This window comes from Rhinatrema bivittatum, chromosome 9 (assembly GCF_901001135.1).
Source record: "Rhinatrema bivittatum chromosome 9, aRhiBiv1.1, whole genome shotgun sequence".
Classification (NCBI taxonomy): Eukaryota; Metazoa; Chordata; class Amphibia; order Gymnophiona; family Rhinatrematidae; genus Rhinatrema; species Rhinatrema bivittatum.
Window position 1 is genome coordinate 185,281,964 of NC_042623.1, and position 25,277 is coordinate 185,307,240.

A 25,277-nucleotide genomic window follows, 5' to 3' on the forward strand; every position below is an offset into this window, starting at 1 on the left:
GACATACAGAAAAGCAGTATTTCCAGCTTATCCGTGTACTTCTTGAGCTCCTCCAAAATTAACGCTTGCTTGGGGCAGGCGTTAGTTTTGGCGAGTAGAAAATGTGCGCAGTCATGCGCACATTTTTATTTTTTGCATGGGGGGGATAGATAATAGCCTCATCAACGCGCATTTGCATGTGATGAGCGCAATTACCCACGCGCGCCACTGGATGCGCGTTTTGGACACGCTAACTCCCATTTTGCATTGGGGGGGGGGGGGGGGGTTATGGACGCGCATCCGTAACACGTCCAGTGCACGGTACTGCATTGGCCCCAGTGGCAACAATGGCAAAAAAAAAAAGCTGGTGGGGTCTCCCTTTCAGATTCAGATAACTTTATTGGCAGGAACATTTTACCCGCATTGCCAAAGTCACGCACAGAGCGACTGAAATAAAAGGGTAGGAAAAGTACGGAAGACATTACAAAATAACAATGTCACGAAAAGGGTGCAGGTTACGGGAAGCCCAGCATCAGGGGACAGGTCTCGGGTGCCGGTGCCGGTCCACATTGTCCCTGGCCAGGTTTCATTTCTGGCCCTTTCCCCCCAGCGTTATTCAGGGCTTTCCCCTGCTCGTTCCTTTCTCGGAGAGCTCTGTATTTTGCACAGCACGGGAGGAAAATTCCTTCTCGCACGCTCTCCCTGTCTTTTGCTTGCTCTCTCACGCTCCCTCTGTATTGCACAGATGCTCAGTTGCTGGGCGCAGGGAATGTCTGCGCTATTTCAATTTCTTCAGAAAAAAAAAAAAAGAGTCTTCTTATCCCCTGCCCTGCAGCATCTGGTTGGCTTTTCCTTTCATCCCTTGCTGACCGCTTCCCTCTTACAGAGTGACAGTCTTTGCTTTCCATCATGTCATTATTCCTGGACAATAGGGGGGCATCCGGGTGGTTGAGATGGAAACACCAGCAGGAGGGAAGGAGGCGGAGAGGGAATCTGCTTTATACTGGGGGGTCAGAGTCTCAGAACTAGGAAAATGCACACTCCACAGCAGACACTTGGAGGAATATCTTCATGGATTCTTTGAATCTTTTCTTGCTTAACAGTAGCTTACAGAAGTCAACTAGATGACATGCACATTTTTTATTTGCGTACAAGGGACTCTGTTTTCAAGCGGGATCATCCGCAAAATTAATGACCATAGGGTCCAAGAAGTCTAACCTTGTACCTCAGACCTCTTTCTAGTTTATAGCTTGCTGGATCGTTAAGATGTCTGTGGTATGCTCCCAGCCTTCTCCATTTGGTCACCTTAGACGAGAAAAGCATATTGAGACCTGCTTTAAGACCAGGAAGGAGAAAGGCAAAAGCCCTCAGCCACCGGAAGCCCTGGAGGGAGGAAGTCGTCCCCATGCTGAAGCCACATTCTCAGCTCACAGTAAGCAGCCCGCAGAGCTGAAAGGTTCTCAGAGGATCATAAAGTTAATTCAACCAGAGGTACCCAAGCACCTCTCTGTGAGAGAAGAAGGAGCATATTCATCCAAGCAATGGACTCCATTTAACATGAAGTGTGGTGGGATGAGGGTACAGGAGTCTCTTCCTACCCTTCCTTCAGCACTGGGATGTGGAGGGCAGAAGGGCAAGAAATGTGACTCAACAAAACACTTAACTCTGCTCCATGAGTTGGAAGACGATGTGTCCTTGGGCCTACAGCTGCTGGCTGGTGTTGACCAACTGTGCATCACTTCCAACGCACTGCAACAAGGTACAGTCCATGATAGACCCATTCTGTTTGGGGGTATTTTCGAATTTCTATGTAGTTACTTGCCCAGTGGTTAATGCACAGTGGGATCTATATTTATTTCAAACTCCCCTTCCTCCACTTTTTGGGAAAAGAGCTAAGGACTACTTTGCACTTACTACTCAGCCAAACTTCCAAGGCAGTGGCCCTGGGAGTAGTGCATTTGCCCTCTTGACCACAAGAAATAGCTTCTGTGCTTGGCACTCATCATTGTGAGATTTCCAATGGTGCAATGTGCCAACGTCAAGGTCTCTTATGAGCAAAGACTTGCTATCAGACTGAGAATCAATTATCTGACACATGAAGGAAAAGCCATCCAGTTGTTTCAGTTGACTGGGGCCTCAGCTTATCTACATAGTTGTTTGTCAAGAAAGGGAGGTTCATGCTATACCAGACGGGCGTCCATGGCATTGGGTGTCTGTTCAGGGATGGAGGGGGAAATGCAGCTATAGCCTTTTAACGGCTGCCATTGTTTTGATTGTAGCATACACCTGTGACCCTGGACGTTCTTACACCATCAGCACTCGAAAGGGGAAGCAACTGTTTGTGGCTGTAGAAGGTAATTGGTTTGTTTGTTTTTTCTAAGCTACCAAACATCCACCCTCCTCAAAGAGAGCTTCAGCCTGTCCCAGAATGCAAGAGCAATTCCACTCCCAGCTGAAAAATGAAGCTGCCAGGCGAAAGCACCAGGCAGTGAAGCAAGAGCTGAAAGCCCCTGGTAGAGCACTGCATTAAGACCCAAGGATCCTGAGAAGGGGTAAGCTCGGGTACAGAGCACGCATGCCGGCACCTGGAGATCTGGTAGTGCAAAGAAAGAGATCTCCAAACCTCACACCAAAGAATATTAGAGTTAGGGATCATTTAGAGACATGAGGAGAGGGAGGGTTGCCACCTGACCCAGGTCAGCCTGAAAAGACTAAGCCAGTTCTGGTTTTACCTTCTGGCATGGCAGGAGCAGTTCTGATTTCCCACCGAGAAGCAGGACTATATCTCCACGTATGCAGCCTCTTTGGTTGGAGTAGCTCAGTTTGCGACTGTACAACGAGACAGCTCTGATGCCACAGGGTAAGAAAACAGTGTTACGATAGGCATGATCTAGAGGAAGCCTGGTATGGTGAGTTCTAGCCCCAGCTCTGCCACCGAACCCTGGCATGAATGCACAGGTCAGCATGTTTATCCATCCATCCCCGAGGTGGTTGCATTCTTTTAAGTGCTATGAGCAGAACTCGTGTTACTAATTAGCATGAATAATGAACAGAGTGAGTGCTTGACCAGTTGAGGCACTGGGCACTGTAGGTCACGGCATCTCTCTCTCACACTTCTTCCCCAGAGTCCAGCTGTTTGTGCCTTCAGCTCTGTGGTCCTGCCCGCTCCTGCTGCATCCAGCTCCTTGACCAGGGTGGGCAGGAGGTGCTGCAGCTCTTCCGGCCATACAGGATGGACGTGTGTTGGATGGGCTGCTGCCTCATGGAGATGAGGGTCTACACTGCTGGCCAGCAGAGCGTTGGAACAGTGAGGCAGAGGTGAGGGCACCACCTTCGCCGATGCGTTATCGGTGCTTGTTAAATGGGCACTCAAGAGTGGGCACCCGCTCTCTTAACGTGCACCGATCCACTTCTCCCGGGCATCCGATTTAATGTTTGAATCGGGCGCCGCGGTAAAAAGGAGGTGCTGGGGGAAACTGTGTGCCCCTAGCGTCTCCCCGGCAGCGGGCGCCCAGGAGAGGTGGCTGTCAGTGGGTTAAGAGAATGGTCGCTTGGTAATTGAGCGTCCCTTTTCCTAACCTGATCGCCAGCACATTTTTTTTTTTAAAATCCTATTTCAGTTCTTCTGGCTTAATATCGCAAAAGATATGAAGTCAGAGGAGCCAAAAAAAGGAACAAAAAAGCAGTATTTTCTGCTCTGGGCAGGCGTTAATTTTTGCGGGTTAAAATGTGCGCATCTGGCGCACATTTTTTTTTTTTTGCGTCGGGAGAAACCAGTAATAGCCTCATCAATATGAATTTACATGTGATGAGCGCTATTACCTATGCGCTCGACTGGACGCATGATTTGGACATGCTAATCCCTGTTTTGCATCGGGGGGTCATGGATGCATGTCCAAAGCACGCATCCAATCACGTGTGGAGCCGTGTGCGACGGACAGCGCATGGTATTGCATTGGCCTGAGAGAGAGAGAGCATTCCAGAAATGAATAAACACGTCAAATGTTGGGATTCCACTAGTCAGAAGAGAGCTTTGAACTGAGGACCTGAGAATCAAGAATCTCAGTCTATCTTATCCAAAATTGTTTCGCTGTGGGTTAAAATGAGAAGGTGATCAGTAATTCTCCCTCTCCATTAGGGATAGGACAAGTGCTGGGGAAGTTTAAAACACAGCAGGAAGATTTAAGCTGGACACCGGAAAGAATTTTCCAGCACCAAACGCGATAAAAGCTCTGCCAGGTCGATGCAGTCTCGGCTCGCATAAAATGGCATGCTCATGACCGAGTACCCGCTCTGCTAATGCATGCCCAGCCACCTCTCCTGGGTGCCCGATGCATTATTTGAATGAGGGGTAGTGGGCGTCCATTCCCCTAACCTGACCACCTGCAACATTTTTTTTTCCATGCCGCTTCCTGTGGTTCCTCCTACTTATTATCGGGACGATGCTAAATAGGAGGGACCTCAGAAAAGCAGTATTTTGGGCTTTTTTTTTTTAGACGGCTGGTGGCACGTAAAGACTTCACATCAGCCCTGGGGCTGGCGTTAAGTTTTCCGTGTTAAAACGTGTGTATCAGGCGCACGGCGCATCAGGGGGAATAGCTAATAGTCTCGTTTACATGTGACGATCGCCACTAACTACGCGCCGGCCCGGACCTTATTGCATCGGGGGTGTTAGCCCAGCACAACCAAAACGCGCATCCAAGAGCTCGTTAGCCTGTGCGCTAGGCTCCACGCGCACGACATAGCGTCGGCCTGTGCAACACGTCACAGGTGGTGGTGTGGGGGAGAGGGAGGGGAGGGGGCAGAATCTCTATCACTGGAGGATTTTTTTTTTTAAAGCAGGTGAGAGAAAAATCTGTCTGTGCGGGTTTAGATGCAGTGGCCCCTGCCTTGAGACTGGGTGAGCTTTTTAGAACTCCTAGAGCTCTCTCTGACACTAACGTAGGATAATAAAATCTTCAGCTTATGTCTGCGTGGCTGCCCTGTAACCTCCAGCTCCTGTCTGCTCGTTTTACTGGTTAAAATCCCTTTTTAACATACTCAGCCGCTGCAGAGTGAGGAGTACAAAGCTCAGTACGCGTTCTTTCTGGAACCGATGTCATTAATATCAGTCAGAGACTGAGCGCGTTGTCTAATGGCATTAGCTACCCGCTAGGCCAACACAGCCTACGCTTTGTCTTCCAGTTTCACTAAAGAAGGATTTAAACAGTATAATGAGCAGCTGTCAGACGGACATCACATAGCAGGCATGCACACATGCAGCGTGAAGGGCTCACTTTATTCAGTGGGATATGACCAGAGAGACATAGATTTGGGTTGGTTTTTTTTATTATTATGGCATGGATTTTAGCAGCCAGGGCACTAGTGTGGAAGCCTCACCTGGAGTCCAGCAGAGAGCAGGGAAGCTTTCTACCAGGTTCCCACCCCAAAACTCTCCATGTTTTAACCAAATCTTTTCCAGCTGTGGTAGTCTCTTGCCCTCACAGAGCAAGCCTACCTCGGGTCCCAGGACAGCAGGGATTCCAGCACTTACTCCTCCCCGATAACCCCTCCAGCAGGGAAAGGTCAATGCCTTTTAAACTTGTTTTAGATTACAGCAGTCGGGTTCCCCTCCCATTAACAGATCCCAAGAAGCAAGTTAAATACTCCTTTTACCTTCCACTCTCCTGGAATCCACATTTACAGGAGGGCTGCACACTTCATTGCCTTGCCCAACGAGCATCTGGTCCCTCCAGGATCCATGTTGCTCGTTTATCCCACTTCTAACACCGATTTGTGCTATCTGGAGCCTCAGAACACAGTTTGCACTTAGCTGGTAGTTCCCCGCTGAAGTATTCCTGATCCCTGAGTCCTGCGAAACTCTTAAATAATTAACACGCTTCGCCCCAGGATGCTCCAATATCCTCATATACAGCACTACCCCTCGCTGTCCAACAATTCTCTCTTCTCTGCCCTGTCAGTTTTCTCATTCCAAAATCACAGGATGGATGGGAGGATAACTTTATCACAGCTTGTTCATGCTCGCCTTATGCCCATTACCATCCATGTGCGATAATGTCCAGATAGTTCCTGGGTCTGCCAGCGTGATTTAGTTTCTCTGGCTCTGAGAGTCCGGTCCCCGCCCAGGCATGTGTGAAAGCCAGCTGTCCCGGGCCGCCACGAAAGGCCTAGGCCTGGTGTCCATTGTTCAAACCTCTCTTAATACATCGCTTGTCCACAGTGCGGCCGGCCCAGCAGGACAAGAAGTCCCAGGCTTTGACCCTGCAAGGCTTCGAGCCCGCACAGGCTGTGCTGCCAGCCTCCCTTGTGGCAGCTTTACAGAGTCCCAAACACCGAAGTTGCTTGACTATTGCGGGGTATTTCTCCCGGCCCAGCAACCCTGCGGTGTCCCTCCTCCCCCACACTGCAGTAAAGGAAAAAATGATGCTTGGTAACTTCGGCTAACTCGCTGCTGACATTCCTTTCCCCCACCGCTTCGTGCCTCCTAGCTCCTTTGCCGCTCTGCTCAGGCCGGTCGCTCCGGCTCCTCTGCGTCTGGGCGTCCCTTCCTCCTGCTGCCTCTTTCTGGTGGCTCTAAAAGGGGGAGAACCCCCACTTCCTTCATCTACTCCACCTGCACTAAGGTGGGAGGGACCGTGCTCTGCCCAACTCCCTAAGGTCCCACCCCCAGAACTCCCTTCCGACACCCAATCCCTATCCACATTGGGTTTTTTCGGTTCTCCTGCCTCTTATTTTGCTTTGCTCTGGGGGTTTTCTTTCATCGTCAGATACTTCCTGTGCTGCTCTTGGGCCCTGCTCTGTGATGTCTCCATCACATATGTCGATTTTCTCTTCTACATCTTCAAGGTAACCCTGAGATGTGTTTGTTCCTCTGAGTCATCACCTTTAAATATCACTTCTGTCATGGGGTTTTTGCTTTACATCTTCCTCAGTGAAGGCTGAATCTATTTGTTATGCACTAACTGACATTCAGTTTTGCAGTGTTAAGGAATTAAGGAAGTTACATAACTTCTGATTCATCGTGGTTTCAAATCGTTTTAAGGCCGGAGACACTATGGACTTTACAGGCCTCTGCAGGGCAAGAGGAGCAGCTGTCGGGGCAGAAAAATGACTGAAACACAAACCTGGGCCTGCAGTGGCTGAAAAACCAGGAAGAGAGCTGCTCCTCTCCTACCATCTGGGATGGGGGAGGGCGGGAATGAGAACAGGGAGTGGGAGGGTGGAGGAAGAAAGCAGTGGGGATAGAAAGGGAGCGATGAGGGAAGGTGCACACATACCCGTGCCTGCCCTGATGCTAAAATACCATCTCTTATGCAGGCTTTATCTAGCAAGGAACCTAAATCTTGGGACAGATAGAAGGGGATGATTTTTTCATCTCCGCATTTATTTCAATCAGCGCATAACCAGATTTTCAGGCACCCCCCTGCTTCTTAGAGATGAAAGGTGGGCAGATCCTGGGAACTAAGGATGTGATGTGACCCAGTTCTGGCTTTTCCCCCTCCCCAATGCACAATGAGCCCAATTTTCAAAAGAGGGTTCCAGCCTCATTAAGTGCCTATATTCAGCGGTTTAAGGCACCTTAATTAAGGAAATTTAAATGGCTGAATATAGGTCCCTAAATTCAACCTGAGGTGCCTAAAGTTAGCATAGCTGCTGGGATGACCTGAATTAAGGCTTTTAAATTGTTTCCCCTGCCTTGTTCCCATCCATTCTTTAGGCCCTAAATTTAGGCCCTAAGTTCAATAAACAGGACTGGCTAAGAGGTCACCCTCCAAGGCCCCTGCCCAGCACATTGGTGCGTGCCTGGGGTGGTGGCTGCTACGGCTTCTCCGCACCCCAGTCTGACGTGGCTGCCTTTGCTTTGCTCCCTGGCTTTAGATGGAGCGTGCTCTCTCCGCTCCTGGAGGCGTGCGATTCAGAGGGACGCTGGGTGATGAAGATCTCCGGTTCCTGTAGTGCCACCCGCTGCTACTCAGACCAGGAGTTCCAGGTAGAGTGTTCAGACGTTGCACCTGTTCACAGGGTGATGGGACAGGCTGGTACCTCCTCTTCCCAGAGTAGGGTTAAATAGTGACGCCTGTTTGAAAGATCGTAGCCAATGCTGTTTTTATAGAATTGTAATTTTTTACCATTTCTGGACAATGTAGATGTAATTGCATTTCTAGGAGCTCCTCCGACCCCTCAGTGTCCTGCTGGGGGTTGGAGGAGAGAATCAACAAACAAAGAAGTTGATGAACGGATGCATCTGGTCCTAAGTGTTGTCATTAATATGACAATTTTAGTTAGCTCTTTATTTCTGGATTGGTTTTATTTATTACTTATTGCTCCCAATACTGTTTTTGTTTTATGAAGTTTAAATTTGATTTTATTATTATTTTATGATTTACTTGTCCTTTGCCTTTTATGATATCTTGGAATTGTTTTATGAACGTCGTCTTGTACGTCTCCTAGGCCTTTTGGAGTTAGGCGAGTCACAAATCCTGAATAAATGTAAATGTTGCCAAAGTTATACGTGAAGTTGTTTGTAAATAAAGTGGAGGTAAAAAAAAATCCAGCAGTAATACTACCAGTCATGCAGAAGACACTGCAGGGGTCTCTGTAGGTAAAGAAGTCGCTGAAATTGACTCCAGGACAAGGAAAATCCCAAGGGGATTCTGTTAGTGCTGCTGTAGACCAGTAAAGGGGATAAGCAGTTCTATGAAATAAGAAAGCACACGACAAGCACGGGGCCTCTCCTGGGACAGGGAAACGAATTAAAATGCCAAGGATTGATTAAGTGGGTAAGTGGCTTGGGAGATCAGCAGACTGGATGGACCTTGCGATCCCTTCCTAGATTTCTGTATCTGTTTTCCACATTACCTATTTTTTATCTCCCCTATACTTTTGCGCAGGTGCCAGAAAAAGATACCTGGATTTTATTTGGTGCCGTCGGCCCCCGCGGATGGCCAGGCAGGTACTTTATCTCTCTAAAATGCAGGGAGGGCTTGGGGGTTCCTACCCTTTCCTTTTATTATGCAAAACTCAGTCCTAAAATGTGGAGTATTATTTATAGAATTGCTAGTAAATGCTCCATTTCCACAAGCCTACAGGAACACTGCTTCAAATTTGTCTACAGATGGCACTTCACTCCGGAGAAGTTACATGGAATTTAGCTTGGACAATCCAATTTCTGCTGGAGGACGTGCAGTATGGTGGGCTCGTTTCTTCATATGTGGTGATCATGCCCCAAGGTTGTTGTGTTCTTGACTAAGTGAAAACTTGCAAGTTAACTTGTCTTTAGATGCAAGCATGGCTTTATTCGATGTACCCTGCACGGGCCAGAACAAATTCAACAAAAATTCTGCTTACAAGTGTTTATGGCTGCCCGGAATACGCTTGCCTTCCATTGGAAGTCTGAAAACTGCCCTGGGCTTTCGGAGTTTTTGATTAAACTTAACGCAAACCGGCATATGGCAGAGCTAACAGCTGAAAAAAATAACAAAATGTAGATTTTTCATAACACTTGGAAGTTCTACCGGGGGTAGAGCTCTTATCTTCCTAACAAGGAGGATAATGAATCTCTCTGCGATGTTTAATCCAGCCTCCATGGGAATTCTCTTTCTAATTAGCACATATTTTTTAGTTCTGGAGGAGTGACTTCTTCTGATTTGTGGCATCATGCTAGCTTTATTTTCATCCTTACAGTGACACAGGTTCTTTAGGTTTTAAATTTTAGGTTCTATGTATAAGGGAGAGATTATCAAAGGTTGAGAAATGATATTTTATTCTAGCATGTGGAAAGTATAATCTTAGATTTGTTTTGCACAAATTATCATACGTGCTCATATGTATATGCCTGGGAGCTCAGGGGGGGGAGAGATTGGAGACAGCGCTGGATGTTTTCTCTGCACGTTGGGGGACCATGAAGTTTACCGTCAGGCCTCCTTGACGAAATGCAGATGCTGCTTCCTCAGTATTCTTGATGTGGTAAGAAATGCGAATGTTTTCGTGCCTAAGCACGGCAGTCACTTCACGCAGCTCAAAACGTTTTTTGAGTGCGCTTGGGGCCAAATCTTGATATATGGAAATATCATTTCCATTCCAATCCCAACTCGGTTTTGTCCTGGCAATCATTAAGACCTTCTCTTTCTGCTTGAAGCGGTGAAAATTGACAATAATGTTTCATGGCTTATTCTTGTGCCGGGGCCTGAGGGCCTGATGGGCACATTCCAATTTAATAGCAATGGATTCTGTGCCTTGTATCTGCCCTGAGCCTCCTTCCTTACAAGACAATAGAAACAGGCAGATCCTGGTCATACTGAGATGGTAGTCTCAATAATCCTCTATTTCGGGGACCCCTTTGACCCTTATGTTGGATCGCCGGGATTGATTTTCCATATCTTTGATTTTTCTTGCAATGTAAGGAGTTCGGCAGATAGGGAGTGGTTCTGCTGTGAGAGAATATCCAGAGTTGCACCGTGTGATTCTGTATGCGCGTCCAGGTCATCCACTCTATGGCCAAGCACCATGAGATCCTCCCGTACTTCTGAGATAGAGTTCAATAGTTCCACCTTGTGCGACTTCATATCTGATCGAAGTTCAGTGAACCATTTTCGCAGTTCAGCTTTGGAAGGTAAATCACTAAGGTCCACCGGTTGCTAGTGAGTAGAATGCGGAGAGAGGATCGGGGCTTCCGAGTCAGATTGATCAGACTCCCCAGCCATGCTGGTAGTTAAGCCGCTCTCTTCCGACGGTAGTTCACGGACCTGCTTGGAGAAAGAGAATTGCTTCAGATCTGTTAGTCTCTTCTAGAGGACATTGCGATATATATGCTATCAATTGCCAGAGAATCAAAAAGGGATAAAGCAAATTATAAGGCTATTTTCGGCGAGGTTGGCAGGAGCAATAAGTTCAGGCATCCATGTTGGAGCTTGGCAAGATAGCGCCCTCCCCCCCCCCCCCCCCCCCACCCCTCTCATTTTTTGACATGGGTTGGGAACCCGGATTTTTTGCCTGGCTTGGTTTCGTGAGGGGTCTCCATAACCTCTCCCAGTTGGTTGATCCTGAGTCTTCTTGTTTATACTCATTTGAGCAATTGAGAGAGGACTGGGATATCCCTAGAATGCAGTTTTTTGCTTATTTGCAAGCCCGCCACTACTGTGTCCACGCCAGTGATATATCTCCTATTGTGCTGACCGACGGTGAGGAAAGTTTCTTAGAAACACTTTCTAAGTTTAACAGATTTGCTATTTGTTCAAGACTTGCCTGCTCCACCTGTACAGTGCTTAGTGGCATTGTGGGGTAATGTTCTGGGGGAGAATATTTCAGCTGAGCTCTTTCTCTGGGCTTTCAAAAGTGTGTATCAGCATTATCTCTCGTTTACCATGAGAGAGATTCAATTTAAAATTCTTCATAGAACTTATATATCTAGGGTACTGGGGATGAAAATGAAACTCTGGTATTTGGATCTCTGTTTGAAATATAAGAACCTCCCTGGTTGCTTGTGTCATATGTTTATGGGATGCCAGAAATTACAATGTTTCTGGCATGGGGTGATATCACTTTTGGAGCAGGTTGTGGGACGTGCAATTCCTCGGTGTGGAATTTATGTATATTTGTGTCTTTCGGACCGCAGGTCTGTTCTGTCTTCAGGTGGAAAAACCTTCATTGCAGTGGCTTTCCTTCTAGCCAAAAAGTGTATTTTGTTGTGTTGGTCGGAAGAGGCCCCCATCGCTTGCTCAATAGAAAGTTTTCATGCACAACTGGAAATGCTTCGGGGAAAAAAGACTATAGCCCTGCTATGGTCTTTTTCTTCCAGGAGGGGATATTATGAGCTATGATATAAGGCTTTATTTGCTTTATAAAAATAATAAATACTGACTATGTTGGTTTGCTGATGTAGTGCACACTCTGGTCTATTTCTTGTGTGGAGGTCGCTTTTTATGTTTTTCTTTGATATCGTTTGCATTTGTAATTTCCATTGACTCAATAAAAATGAAGGTTAAAAAAAAAATTAAAAATTTCCATTCAAATATTCATCAACGGGGGAGGGGGGCAAGATGGCATCCGGAAGGGAGGCATGATTAGCTCTGCTCTTATCTTTTGCATGGATTTTTGATTTCCTTGTCGATATGCCTCCTAAACGCAAGGGCAAAGTGAGGGGTTTTCCCTCAATAGCCAGGCACTTTGCTGAGCAGCTGCTGATATCATCCTTCATGGCCCCAGAAGCTGAGAAAATCGGGAAGGTTAACCCTGCTGTGAAGTGCGATGGAAGAGCATCATTTTCACCTGAAGGTGAGGTTACCCTCAACCTCCCTGACACTAGACCACTGCCAACTCGGAAGGACTTGCCGTCATGCGCGCTGTTGGTGTCACTGACTGATGATGTCAACATTTCGATGCCGAAGGAGGGAGTGCATGACGTACCACGGGAGGGTGTTACTTTGCAATGCTACAGCCGGAGAAGGAATAAGCAACTCCAGGTATTGGTACTGTGACCAACGGAGGTCCTTTGATGTCCTCTCCTCCCAGTGGAGTCCCTGTAACACATGGGTGAGTTTTCCATCTCTCCCATCAAACCGGTGGTTGTTACATTCGACACTATATGGGAGCTAACTGCTGGGCTAGCACAGGCCATTAAAAGCAGTTGCGGACACTATCTCACACACTAGGATAGTGTTAAGAATTACAGCAAAGAAAAAACAAATTTACCTTAAGGAATTTCGAGTCCCGCTCTCCTGCGGTGATACCTAAGGATCCCTCCCCCAGTTTAGAATTCCTGAGGTGATCTCCGATATCCCTCAGAGATGTGCCTTGGTCCGGCAGCAGGTTTCCTGGCGTAGACTTAGCCCCCAGTGTGGCTGAAAGGCAGCGGGTGCAGAAACAAGTGCAGAAACAAGGTATTTCCGTCTCCCCCTGCAGCTGGAGACCGTCCGGCACATGATCGGTAAGCGCAGAGAACAGGTAAGGAAAACGATCTTTAAATTCAGGTCTCTGGTCTCCAGAGCTCGGATTGCCATGCTGAATCCGTTCCCGGTGAAGTTAGAAGGGAGCACCGATTGGGTTGAGCAGCCTTGCTTAGGCTAGGCCCGATCCGGTGCAAGGGTCCTCACACATGGAGACCCTCAGGGGCGCCATCTTACGCACAGGGGTCGTCGGCGCCATCTTCCCATCTCGACTGGCGGTATGTGCGGGGCAGGCCGGGTGGCCGAGGCGCCTAACTTGCGCGCGACCAATATAGACGCGTGCATAGCTGTGCGCACAGCTACACGCACAACTGAGCGCATCCGGTGCGCACAACTGAGCGCTCTCGTGCGCATAACTACACGCCCAGCCGCGTTTACAACTACAGGCAAACAATTACATAGAGACAATGTCACCGGCACCCAAGAAGGCCAGAAGGCACTTTCTTTGCATAGCCTGCCACATAAGAGCCGCGCAGCCTGAATTGGAGTCCTGCCTGTGTCAACATTGCGAAGAAGCCCAGGGAGAACCAAAGCCTGATCCCTTACTGTCAGGAGATGTTTCCGGAACTACTGACGATTGCTCCCCAAACCTTTGCATCTCCGAGATGGCTTCCCCACAGGAGAACAACTCTGGGGCCCCTACTCCAACTCCCCCTGGGATTAACATGGACCCAGGGACATTCTCCTAGTTGGAATTTTTCCAAGGGCTGCAAGCCTTCATCCAGGCACAAGCAGCCCCAGCTGCGCCCCAGGCTCAACCAGTGCTGGAAGCACAAGATCCTCCTGACCCAGCTTGGCTGCCACGAGACATGCCTCACCTAACCAAGAACTTCCCTAACAGGGACCCAGACACCTCAGATGATGAGAGTGACTCCCTGGAAGAAGGAGAAATCCCTCCAGGAATGGAACCATACCGAACCATGCTTCGCTTCTTCCACAAGGATGAATTACCAGCCCTGGTTTCCCAGAAACCAGGGCTGGTAATTCAAGAGATCTTGAATTACACCCCCGTCTTGGGATCTCTTCGTAAGGCCTCATGCTACTTTCCAATGATGGAAGCCTTCCAGGAACTCATTGACCTGGAATGGGATGCCCTGGAAGCCAGCTTCAAAGGGGGTCGGGCCTTAGAAGCCCTATACCCTCTAGAACCAGCGACCAAGGAAGGCCTGCGTTTCCCAAAAGTGGAAGCTATGGTCTGTGCCGTCTCAAAGCGAAAAACGATTCCTGTTGAGGGAAGGGCTGCATGGAAGGACACTCAGGACAGATGACTGGAATCCATCTTTAAGCAGGCCTTCGATGCAACAGCAATGACACTGCAGATTGCTTCCTATTGCGCACTGGTGGCACATTCCTGCTTGCTCCTCTCGAGAGAGGCAAATAACTCCGGAACCTATACTGATGAAACGATGAAACCTGCAGCAGCCTTCCTCACGGACACAAGCTCAAACCTGGTGCTCACCTCTGCCAGGGGCGTTGCCTTGGTAGTGGCAGCCAGAAGACAACTATGGCTACGGAATTGGTCTGCAGACACGACATCTAAAGCAAATCTCACAAGAATGCCTTTTAAAGGATCTCTCTTGTTGGAAGCGAATTGGAAAAGTTAGCCAGCAAATGGGGAGAATCCCCAGTGCCTCGGCTACCAGAAGATAGGAATAAAAGATCTCAGCGTCCCTCCCCCAGAAGAACCTAGGGCAGAGGATCTCAGCACTTTAGACCCTACAGGAACTCACAGTTCCAGGCACCTCGTCCCTCCGGAAGGTCTCAGCCCTTTCGGAATAGACAGACCATGAGGGGAGGAGGCTCAGGGGCAGGCTCCAGCCATGCTCCACAATGAGAAAGGGCCAACCCAGCCACAGGAAGAGGATATAGGGGGTCGACTTGCCCTCTTCTACCAAAGATGGGTCGAGATAACGTCGGACAAATGGGTTCTAAACATTATTCAAGAAGGTTACTCTCTGGAGTTCCACAGCATCCCTCGAGACAAATTTATGATGTCACCATGCCACTCTAACTCCAAGAGACTGGCAGTAGAAACCATTCTAACAAGACTACTCAGTCTGAAGGCAATAACTCCGATTCCCACGCCCCAACAAAATATGGGGCGCTATTCCATTTATTTTATCGTTCCCAAAAAGGAAGGATCATTCCGGCCCATCTTGGAACTCAAGAACGTCAACCGTCATCTGCAGGTTGTATACTTCCGCATGGAAATTCTTCGCTCTGTAATAATGGCTGTACAACCAGGAGAGTTTCTAACCTCCCTGGACCTCTCTGAAGCCTACCTTCACATCCCAGTCCATCAGGATCACCAGCATTTCCTGCGTTTTGCGATAATGGGTCACCATTACCAGTTACGAGCGCTACCCTTCGGCCTACCAATCGCCCCCAGAACTTTCACCAAAATCATGGTGGTCGTGGTGGCAACACTGAGGAAGGAAGGGATTCTGGTATACTCTTACCTGGACGATTGGTTAGTCAGGGCAAAGTCTTCAGAAGAGAGCCGGCAGGTGACCAGCAGAGTCAAGAGCCTACTGCAGGGTCGTGAACATGGGCAAGAGCAGTCTGTAGCCCTCTCAATTGCTAGAGTACCTGGGGGCCTGTTTCGACACCAAACAGAATAAAGTCTTCCTCCCTCCTCCGAGGAGAAGGAAACTGATGGAACAATTACGACGATTGATGACCAATACACACCCCAAGGTATGGGACTATCTTAAAGACCTTGGCTTCATGGCATCAACCCTGGAGGTTGTCCTGTGGGCAAGGGCTCACATGCGACCGCTCCAGCGCACATTACTGTCACAAAGGAACCCACTGTCCCAGGACTACTCAATTTACCTCCTACTACCAGCAGAGATACGTTCTCAGCTCCAGTGGTGGCTACAGGAAGATCACCTAAGCAGAGAAGTAAGCCTATCCTCACCGAACTGGATCATGCTCACCACGGATGCGAGCTTGCGAGGGTGCCCACTATCAGAAACTGACGGCCCAGGGACAATGGAACAAGGAAGAGGCGGAATGGAACATAAACCACCTGGAAGCTTGAGCAATAAGACTAGCGTGCCTGCGATTCAGCCACAGACTCCAAGGCAAAGCAATTTGAGTAATGTCAGACAATGTGACAACGGTTGCTTACATCAACCGCCAGGGAGGAACCAAGAGCTAGCAGGTGTCTCTGGAGATAGAATCTCTCATGGCATGGGTGGAGATAAACCTACAAGGGATCTCGTCCTCCCACATCGCAGGAAAAGAAAACTTCTCAGCAGAATTCCTCAGTAGAGAGAGCCTGGACCCGGGGGAATGGACGCTGTCGAACACAGCCTTCCAACTGAGGCCTCCCAGCCTTCCAACTGGGGCCTCTCAGCCATGGATCTACTGGCCACCCGTCTCAGTGCCCAAGTCCCCAGGTTCTTCAGCCGCAGACAAGAGCCACAATCCCAAGGAACTGACGCTCTCATCCAGACTTGGCCAGAGGAAGACTTACTGTATGCCTTCCCCCCATGGCCACTACTGGCAGGGTCATCCACAAGATAGACCATCACAGGGGACTAGTTCTGCTAGTGGCCATGGATTGGCCAAGACGACCATGGTACGTAGACCTGCAAAGACTCCTTGCGGGGTCTCTGTGCCTACCTCTACACAGGGACCTTCTCCGGCAGGGCCAAATTCTCCAAGAAGATCAGTCTCGATTCTCTCTTACGGTCTGGCCCTTGAGAGGACTCGCCTGAAGAAGCGCAGCTACTCTAAGGCTATGATTGACATCCTGCTCCGAGCATGCAAGTTCTCCACATCCCTGTCATACATACGGGTCTGGAGAGTATTCGAAACCTGGTGTGAGGACCACGGGATTCTCCTGCGGACAGCCAAGATTCCCATGATTCTGTAGTTCCTACAGGATGGTATGAAGAAGGGGTTTTCTCTCAACTCCCTCAAGGTCCAAATAGCCACACTGGCCTGCTTCAGAGCAGAAGTGGTTGGTATCCAGCTATCAACCCATCTGACTTGTCCCGCTTCCTGCCACTGTGAAATCTCAATCTAGTATTAGATTTCCTAGCTGGTGCTTCCTTCAGACCAACACGCGGTCTGTCGCTATACCTCTTAAAATTGAAGACGGCATTCCTGGTGGCAATATGTTCAGCTCGTCGCATCTCCAAACTACAGGCACTATACTGTCGGGAACCGTTCCAAGGTTCATGCCTGGAACCATATAACTGCGCACTGTCCCCTCCTTCCTACCAAAAGTGGTTTACGAGTTTCACTTGAACCAAACCATCTCGCTACCATCTCCGGATGAACATAAGGACTCGGAAGACTCACACCTTCTTCGCCATCTAAATGTCAGTAGACTCCTAGTGCGATACCTGGAAAGATTGGAACTGGTGCGCACTACGGATCGCTTGTTCGTTCTTCACAGCGGAAGAAACAAGGAGAAGCGGCCTCGCAGTTGACCATAGCCCGCTGGATCAAAGAAGTAATCAAAGCAGCCTACATAGAGGCAGGAAAGCCCTTACTTCTACAGGTTAAGGCTCATTCTACAAGGGCCCAGACAGTCTCTTGGGCAGAAGCCAAGCTGCTGTCACCCACTGAGATCTGTCAGGTAGCGACGTGGTCCTCCATACACACCTTCTCCAGGTTCTACCACCTGGATGTTCAGGCCCGAGAAAATGCAGCCTTCGCAAGGGCATTATTAAGTGGGACACGGGCAGCCTCCCGCCCTGTCCAGGAGTAGGCATTTGAACATCCCATTGGTCCTGAGTCCATCTGGCTCACGCTAGGAAATGGAGAAATTACTTACCTGATAATTTGTTTTCCTTAGTGTAGACAGATGGCCTCAGCATCCCGCCCACGGCTGCCCCAGAAAAGGAGAACCTCGGATAACAAACTTCAAGACTAAACAAATACAAGTAAGCTGTGGCCTACCCCTAGTTCAAGACACCCACAGTTTGTCCAGTGTCGGCGTTAATTGGTTGAGTGCACTGGCGGTCTCCAGTTTGGAAATTAGTTGAAACAGTTCACGTTTTACTCAAGTTTAATCAAGTTATTTAAGCAAAGATGTATCCACAATGGCTTTTCGAAGAGAATACTGAAGAGCTGAGGTTACTGCAGGGATATATATAGCGTGACGTCAGCTTTGAAATCTGACACCATCTCCCATTTGCTACAGACGAGCACAATACCCATTGGTCCTGAGTCCATCTGTCTACACTAAGGAAAATGAAATTATCAGGTAAGTAATTTCTCCATTATCTTTAAAGATATCTTTGTGAAATTTTGCTTATACCTGAAGCTGAATTTCCTTCTATAAAAAAGGTTTACTTCTTACCGGTGTCTTCAGGTGTTTACCCTTGGATTCTAGTGTAGTTCCGCTGGACATGCAAAATTTAACAAATTTTCTTGAACACTCTGATTTAGAAATTATAGATTACTTGTTTCTTTAATAGTTTAACACAAGATATTAGCTTATTTCCAACATTTGAAGACTTCTTTTCATGGGTCTATTGTATGTATGTTTCCTGACATTTCAAAGATAACGCAGGAAAGGAGAAAAAGGTTTATTTCAGTGAGACAGGAAACAATTTCCTTAGGTGCATCATTCCTTTTAAGAAATCCTTGCAAATGTATTCTTACAAAAGATTTAATTTTCTTTATTCTAGAACATTTAAGAGCCTTTTTAGACTCTAGGGCCTAGTTATAGTGACTTATTGTTTCAATGTATCTAGTAATTTAGTAGAGTGCAGCTCCTATTAGGTAAAGCCTATTCAATTATGTTTCTTTTCTAATTCTCTCCTCAGAGTATATGTTCCCCTACGTTGTATTATTAACCATGTATTGTGCCAATGTATTATTATTTCCTTTATATATTTCTGTCTTTTTTCTTCTTCTTTTTTTTTTTTTTACTAATTAGCAAACACAGTATTTCATTTTTTTCTTTTTCTCTCTCCACTTGGAACAGTATATAAAATAACTAACTAAATGAATAAATACATTTGCATTGAAAATTCATAAATAAAAAATTTAAAAAAAGATATATTCATCAACTCTCTCTTGACTACAACCTCTTGGCAGGAGAAAATAATCAACACTTATCTTTCAGCAGAGGGAAAACTTCATTTCCTTCTTTTATTGTTTGATCTCCTGCTTTGTTCTGGTGTCCAGCTGACACTGACAGCGTCTGCTTTAGGGGCTAAAGACAATTCTTTCCTATGGCCACCACAAGAAAATGAAGGAGGAATTGTGCTTTATGTCAAAACAACATCCAACTAACTAAATGCAAGGGATGTTGGATAGGGAAGAAGCATTAAGGGCTGTCCTGAAAAAAAAGAAGATGGTGCTTCCATTTATATCGATGTGGTCTACAGGCCTCCGATTCAGACACAAGAGCTAGACAGAAATCTGGTCGAAGACATCCAAAAGGTGGGAAGTAAGGGAGAAGTGTTGCTCGTTGGAGATCTGCTAAGATGTAGATTGGAGAATCCCTTCTGCAGAATCTGCAAAAAGCAGAGAGATAGTGGATGCCCTGCAAGGGGCTCTGCTCCATCACTGCTCCATCACTGCTCCACCACAGCTCCATCACTGCTCTCTACATTAATGGTGGGGGTGGAAGGGGAATAGAACAAGGAGCTAAGAGTAACAGATAAGAATGAGAGAAAAAATGTGTGAGGCTTGCTGGGCAGACTGGATGGGCCATTCGGTCTTCTTCTGCCGTCATTTCTATGTTTCTATGTTTCTATCTATGCTCAAACAAATGGTAACGGAGCCCACGAGGGAGGGAGTAATACTTAATCTAGTACTCATTAATGGTGATAATGTCTCTAATGTTCAGGTAGGGGCTCACCTGAGCACCAGTGATCGCCAAACAATGTGGTTCGATATCGCAAATAAGATACAGAGAAGTCACATGAAGACCCGAGTCTTGAATTTCACAAATACAGACTGTGTCAAAATGGGGAAGAACTGGAAGACTGGGAGGCTATGGGTGAGATGGAATAACAATGGGCCAAATTAAAAGGAATTATTACAAAGGCAACAAATCTGTATGTTAGAAACGTAAACAAAAGTAAGAGGAAAGAGAAAGCGATCTGGTTCTCTAAGGAGGTGGCTGAAAAAATAAAGGCAAAAAGAACAGCACTTAGGAAGTATAAAGGATCCCAAAAAGAGGAACAGAGGGAAGAATACCCGGTGAAACTGAGGGAGATGAAGAAAGAAATCAAGAAAGCACAAAGTCAGGCAGAAGAAAGGATGGCCAAAGAGGTAAAACGAGGTGACAAAACAGTTTCCAGATATACCAGAGAAAGAAGGAAGGTCTGACGTTATATGGTGAAATTGAAAGGAAATGAGGAGCAATGTGAGGAGAATGACGAAGAAATGGCAAAAATATTAAACCAATACTTCAGTTTGATGTTCACTAAAGAAGACTCTGGAGAAGGGCCATTGGCTGTTTGACAAGACCATGGATGGGAGTGCAGCAGATGCAATCCCCTTTACAGTAGAGAATGTATGGAAAGAGCTAGGAAACCTGAACATGGACAAGGCCATGGGTCAGATGAGGTTCATCCCAGGATACTGAGGGAGCTCAGAGATGTGCTGGCAGGGCTGCTGAAAGACCTGATCAATAGATCCCTGGAAACAGGAGTGGTGCCGCATGATTGGAGAAGAGCAGTCGTGCCCCTGCTTCACAAGAGTGGTAGCAGAGAGGAGGCTGGAAACTACAGGCCGGTTAGCCTCACCTTGGTGGTGGGAAAAGTAATGGAGAATCTGCTGAAGGAAAGGATAGTGAAGTATTTTAAATCTTGTGGGTTGTTGGACCCCAGGCAGCATGGATTCACCAGAGGAAGGTCCTGCCAGACAAATCTGATTGACTTTTTTGATTGGGTGATGAGAGAACTGGATCAAGGAAGAGCGCTCGATGTGATTTACTTGGATTTCAGCAAAGCTTTTGATATGGTCCCGCATAGGAGGCTTGTGAATAAAATGAGAAACTTGGGTGTGGGTACCAAGGTGGTGGAGTGGACTACTAACTGGTTGACTGACAGGAAATAATGTGTAATGGTAAATGGAACCCACTCTGATGAGAGAATGGTGTTAAAGTGCCTCAAGGATCAGTTTTGGGACTTGTTCTGTTCAATATCTTCGTGAGCGACATTGCCGAGGGGTTAGAAAGAAAAGTTTGCCTTTTTATGGATGATACTAAGATCTGCATCAGAGTGGACACACCTGAAGGAGTAGAGAGAATAAAAAGTGATTCAAGAAAAATTGAAGAGAGGTCGAAGATTTGGCAGCTGCATTTCAATTCCAAGAAGTGCAGAGTCGTGCACCTTGAGTGCGGAAATCCAAAAGAGTGGTATGTGATTGGGGGTGAAAGACTATCATGCATGGACCAAGAAAGGTACCTTAGAGTGATTGTGTTTGGCGATCTGAAGGTTGCAAATGTGACAAGGCCATAGCTAAAGCCAGAAAGATGCTGGTATTACGACAGTGGAACCTTGAGCCGAGACGAATATAGCCCTACCTGAGAGAAGACTTCCCAGGCTCTCGTCGTCCGGAGGCGGATCTCAGTACCAGTCTGGGTTAGCAGTCAGCAGCAGACAGATGGATCCACATATCAGTCCAGGGTCGAGGCAGGTGGCTAGCAGCAGAATCCAGCAACAATCCAAGGGTCGAGGCAGGCAGCAAACAAGTGAATCCAGGAAACAGTCCAAGGTCAAAACGGGAGGCGAACAGTGGTATCCAACAAACAATTCAAGGGTCGAGACGGGCAGTAAACAGGTGAATCCAGGAAACAGTCCAAGGTCGAGACAGGCGGCTAATAGCGAAATCCAGCAAACAATCCAAGGGTCAAGACAGCAGCAAACAGGCGAATCCAGGAAACAGTCCAAGGTTGAGACAGGCGGCTAACAGCGAAATCCAGCAAACAAACCAAGGGTCGAGAAGGGCCGCAAACAGGCAAATCCAGGAAACAGTCCAAGGTTGAGACAGGCGGCTAACAGCGAAATCAGCAAACAATCCAAGGGTCGAGACAGCAGCAAACAGGCGAATCCAGGAAACAGTCCAAGGTTGAGACATGGCTTTGTCATCTCTAAGTGCTCTTTTACCTCTTGATCATCTAATGGTCCAACTGATACCTTAGCAAGCTTTTTACCTTGAATGTACTTGAAAATGTTTTTATTGTAAGTTTTTGCTTCTTTTCAAATTCTGTCTTTGCCTCCCTTATCAATGCTTTGCATCTGACTTTACCAGCTCTTATTCTGTTTCCTGTTTTCTTCATTCGGATCCCTTTTCCATTTCTTGAAAGCTGTTCTTTTAGATATTATACCCTTTCTCACCTCACCTTTCAACCATGCCGGTAGTGGTTTAGCTTTCTTTCTACCATTTCTAATGCGTGGAATACACCTGTTCTCAGTTTCCAAGATGGTATTTTTAAACAACATCCACGCCTGAGCTAAACTCTTAGGGGTAGATTTTAAAAGCTCGGCGCACCTATTTTGCATAGGCCGCCGGCACGCACAAAGCCCCGGGATGCGCGTAAGTCCCAGGGCTTTGCTTGGGGGGCGTGTCGGGGGCGTGTCAGGGGCAATGTGGCATTTGGGACATGGCAGGGGGTGTGGCGGGGGCATGGCCGAGTGATCCGACATAGCAGCCTGTGCTGGGGCAGGGAGCCGGCGACGCGCGCAAGTTATGCCTGCCAGAAGCAGGCCTAACAACAAAATAAGGTAGGGGAGGGGGATTTAGTTAGGGCTGGAGGGTGGGTTAGATAGGGGAAGGGAGGGAAAGGTGGGGGGGACAAAAAAAAAAGTTCCATCGAGGCTGCTCTGATTTCGGAGCAGTCTCAGAGGGAACGGAGGCAGGCTGCTCCTTTAAGAGTTTTCCTAACCATTTTCCTCATATTCCATTTTCTTGTCAAACAACATCTACCATAGGTCACCACCCTCAGCTGTTTCTTTCTGTTTTCTTGACTATCCAGGTCACCTCTCGAGCTGGGCAGCTTTTGGCAGTGATCTGGAAAAGATGGCCTGGTTTTAATACAGATTACAACATGGACCATGAATACTTTGGCTTGGACAGTAAGTCTCGGAAGCTGGGAAGAGGGCCTCGGTTTTTATAGTGGTCTCTAGTGGAGCCTCTTGCTTGGCCTCACTGTATCCCTCTCTGAAATCGGAGCTATATAGATGACTCTTCAAACTGCCCCTATTAAAGAGGAAGCCCCTTCTGAAGTTCATAACACTGAACATTTTCATAAAAATTTTGAAATTCACTCCCAACCTATCTCCAGCCACTTTCAGAATCTTTTTTTGTGTATTCTAGCGGTCACCTATAAACATCCAAGGCCAATCCAAACCATGCTCTCAATGCTTCCGGTTGTGATGCAGACGACTGCTTCCTAGAAAGCCAGACCCAAGTGATTAAAATATGGTTTATCAATAGTTTCCAAATCCCTGCATGTGCGTGAGAATCAAAAAGTTTGCTAACACTTGGGTTAACCTGAAGGCCCAGCGGGAGCTCTGTGTGCCCTCATGCATGAGATCTGGGTTCGATTCCCATCACAACGTCTGCTTAGAGTGCTAAGGAGATGGCTCCATTCATAGCCCCAGGGTTCGGGAATCACTGGGACATCTGCAGGGAGATTCAGGGTGCACATATACCCAGGTTCTGATGGGAAGTACACTTCCCAAAGACTGTTGCTGTGATGGATGGTTTATAGAGGAAGGAGAGTGGGGCCAAACTGGGGGTCCATACCCATGGTGTCTGCGAGATCAGCTTCAGCTCCCTACCTCAACGCCGTAGATGTAGTCAGCAGAGTTGGGCAGGTTATGACTGGGCTGAAAGCTTATTTAACATTCTCTGCTTCTTACTTCCTTTTTTTTTTTTCTCTTTTATGCCAGTTTCAGCCACTCTGAATCCCAGTGACAGAGCTCTCCTCTTGGCAGCTGCATTTTTGCTGGTAATATTGGAAGTGCTGGACGGCTAACGTATGGGAATTCACTGTAATCATTTCTAGCTTATGCTTTATAGGTTGTAGTTGCACCATTTTAAAACGTCCTGGCTCCTGTTCCAGTCAGTGGACCATGAGGTTGGATTAGCATGGAAAAGGAAGCCATCGGATTGACGTTCAGCTTCAAAAGTGGAAAGAATACTACTGAAAGATGCAGCATATATCCATTAATACCCCCTTGCACTTGAGATTAACCTTTTTCTCTTTAAAAAAAAAAAAAAAAATAAAAAAATATATATATATATACACATACACTAAAGTCATATCTCAGCATCTTAAATTTATCACACCACTTCCTGATATTTCAGACAAGCCCCAACATAAAGTAAACTATTGATCAGTGCATTAAAATGAACTTCTGACTAATCAATAATTCACAGAGCAGCCAGGGGCTAATGAAGTACAATCATCAAATATTTTAAAGCCAATTTAGACTGTCTCATGTGCTCAGTGGTGGCAAAATACCGTCTTCTTGGGAGGATAAACTGACCTCCAAAAGCACTACTGTCTTCTCCCGCTGGGCAACTTAATTCTTGCCAATTGCTTTTCCCTCCCTTCCATCAGTGTCGTCCTCGGCAGGTCATACTTGCTTTGTTAGATACTATAACGCAGCATCTTTTAATGTCATGAATAAATATATCTGTGCATCGAGACGTTGCCTCTATGAACTGACAGTAGTCCTGTAGAGAAGCCAGATCAGGAATCTTTGTAAGTGTGGAAAAATTCAGGTCCCTGGCCCTAACGATTCCAGACCTAGGCTGCTTGTTTGCCTCCCTCCTAAGACGAGTAACAGGGGTGCGTGTGTTAAAGCAGCAGCATCTGCACTCTGCCACTAGCATTCAGAAGGCTGAGCCAACATTGCTGCAGCCTAACTAGTGCATTAAACTGCACTGCTGTGCCCACATTCTGCTAGCCCTGGCCGCAGCGAATTTACCTAAAATGTACTCCTTGCCAGTTGGTCATCACTACGTGATTTATGTAAGGACTCTGCCCTTGAGATTAACATTAAGTTAAAGGCACCACTGCACAATGTTGTCTTGGGCATAAGGAGTTTCTCCCCACTTTCTGAATGGCACGTCTGAGCTGTAATCGTGGATTTGTAAGAAGTGTGACCCCTGTCCTTTGGATTCTGATTATATTCTCTTCTGATGGTTTGCAGAATTTTATGTTTTTTGAGATGAGCTGAGCAGAAGCTGAAGACGGCCTGCAGTGAGGAGACATTCGGTTCACCAGAGATCACAGCAGCTCCCTGCACGAGTAACCTCTCTCTCATACTTCTCAGATGTTGGATGCATCATGGAGTGGACCCTCGCTTTCAGTTCACAGATGACCTTTACCTCTGTACATTGCTCCAGAAGCTCACCCAT

At 47.2% G+C, this 25,277-nt stretch overlaps 1 protein-coding gene across 1 annotated transcript; it reads left to right on the plus strand.

Annotated features, from left to right (window-relative positions):
- Positions 1 to 1,245: 1,245 nt before the first annotated feature.
- Positions 1,246 to 23,886, plus strand: LOC115099607 (phospholipid scramblase family member 5-like). Its single transcript, XM_029617340.1, has 6 exons — positions 1,246 to 1,738; positions 2,259 to 2,333; positions 3,105 to 3,297; positions 7,858 to 7,969; positions 22,882 to 22,981; positions 23,801 to 23,886. Exons 1-6 carry the CDS (start codon positions 1,246 to 1,248, stop codon positions 23,884 to 23,886), a joined length of 1,059 nt encoding a protein of 352 aa, XP_029473200.1.
- Positions 23,887 to 25,277: the final 1,391 nt, after the last annotated feature.

Bases quoted from the DNA above. Each gene is read 5' to 3' on its own strand.
- LOC115099607 (XM_029617340.1), top strand. From the start codon at position 1,246: ATGTCTGTGGTATGCTCCCAGCCTTCTCCATTTGGTCACCTTAGACGA. The intron at 2,334-3,104 runs GTAATTGGTTTG...CTTCTTCCCCAG, and splicing joins ACTGTTTGTGGCTGTAGAAG to AGTCCAGCTGTTTGTGCCTT. The intron at 3,298-7,857 runs GTGAGGGCACCA...CCCTGGCTTTAG, and splicing joins GTTGGAACAGTGAGGCAGAG to ATGGAGCGTGCTCTCTCCGC.